This window comes from Pyxicephalus adspersus, chromosome 10 (assembly GCF_032062135.1).
Source record: "Pyxicephalus adspersus chromosome 10, UCB_Pads_2.0, whole genome shotgun sequence".
Classification (NCBI taxonomy): Eukaryota; Metazoa; Chordata; class Amphibia; order Anura; family Pyxicephalidae; genus Pyxicephalus; species Pyxicephalus adspersus.
The window spans coordinates 1,207,185-1,208,682 of record NC_092867.1 but is presented as its reverse complement, the minus strand read 5'-3'; the positions used below and the strand labels follow the sequence as shown (position 1 = coordinate 1,208,682).

The window sequence follows — 1,498 nt, the reverse complement described above, 5'->3', positions numbered from 1 at the left end:
ATGCCCAGGACTGGGATCCACCTATGTCACCCATGTCAATCATGGCCAGGACAGTGATTCATCTATGTCACCCATGTCAACCATGCCCAGGACTGGGATTAATCTACGTCATCTGCGTCAATCATGCCCAGGACTGGTCTTCATCCATGTCTTTCATGACAGTCATATCCAGGACTGGGATTCATATTTGTCATCCATGTCAATCATGCCCAGGATTGGGATTCATCTATGTCATCAGGTCACCCCCATGACTACAAATCTATGTGGACAACTGGGTATATATACAGGAAATAATATTTACATGTTAAAGAATTCTGCATAATTAAAAATGTAGATTCCCTAAAAAATAGTTACCTGTAGAAGTCTTCAGGATCCAAAAGAAGCAAGAACCTATCATAGAAGGAGGAGCTGTCCAACCACCCTACAAATGATCTGCTTTACACCCCTTGGCCCTAATGGACTCCCCCCGTCCTTGTACATTTCATGGAGCAAAGGCAGGAAGAAAGGCTAGCACCGTGATGCTCTGCAGGTCTTTGGCAAGACTAAAAACGCAAAAAGACAAACCGTACAAAACTTTGGAGCAGGAGCAGTGCTGTGAGGACACCAACGTTAAAAGGGTAATGGAGCATTTGTTGCAAAAAAATGTAACCAGCAAGCCAATTCATGAGAATGAGTATTTATAACAAAAACACAAAAAAGAAAAAAAAAAGAAACAATGTTGTTTAAATGCCCTGTAATTGTATGAGATGGGGAACTGTTAGCAAGCGGATGAAGCACAATGCCCATTAGACCTTTGGCAGGCAATGAGTTAATGATGGATGATGCTCTGTGGTCTTTGGCAGGAATGCAGATTAAAGTTTTTGTTTTTTTTGGGGTGGGATGGGAAGTTTGGCAAATGATAGTTGGGAGACTTTAGGGAGATCACTTTAAGGCATGCGAGACCTCCCACACAAATGGAGCAGTCTGTGCTTACGACACCTGAGCCTGTCTCTGGTCAAGATTGCAAGATCCCGAGAGAGGGCAAGATTGGAGCTTTGTGTCATGGATTCCTCTTACTGATGCCAAGGGGGGATGAAAGGGTATTTCTCTCCTAGGACAAGGGAAGACTTTTCCGCATTGGTGGCAGGACAGACAGACTGAATGCATTTGGCATCGATGATGGTGTCATCCTACTCTTCAAGCCAGCTCTCTCACACCTTGGGGTTGGGTGGACGGGGGTCATTTATCAAATCAACTTCACAGACAATAAAAAACAAAAACTATTTTTTAGAATTTTTGCACTATATAAAAGTCCTGATGGAAGTTATGAGAAGAGGCTTTATCCTTTATCGTCTTGTCAACGAAGTCTTCTTCAATGAATGGAATCCACCATTTTCAATCCACCAAGCATGGAAGCAACATAACAGCATCAAGAGAAAAGGGATCCCGTTGAAAGCAGATGGAGTTTTTCCTTTGATTAATATGGTGCTGTTATATTGCTTTTGCCTCTTTTATGATC

General features: G+C 42.5%; 1 protein-coding gene across 1 annotated transcript in view; it reads right to left on the bottom strand.

The window, feature by feature from the left end:
* Positions 1-507: 507 nt before the first annotated feature.
* FAM131B (family with sequence similarity 131 member B) overlaps positions 508-1,498 on the bottom strand; it is a 36,700-nt gene continuing 35,709 nt past the window's right edge. Inside the window, exon 6 of the mRNA XM_072424757.1 lies at positions 508-542. Within this exon, the coding sequence (XP_072280858.1) occupies positions 508-542 (35 nt within the window). The remainder of the gene's footprint in view (positions 543-1,498) is intronic.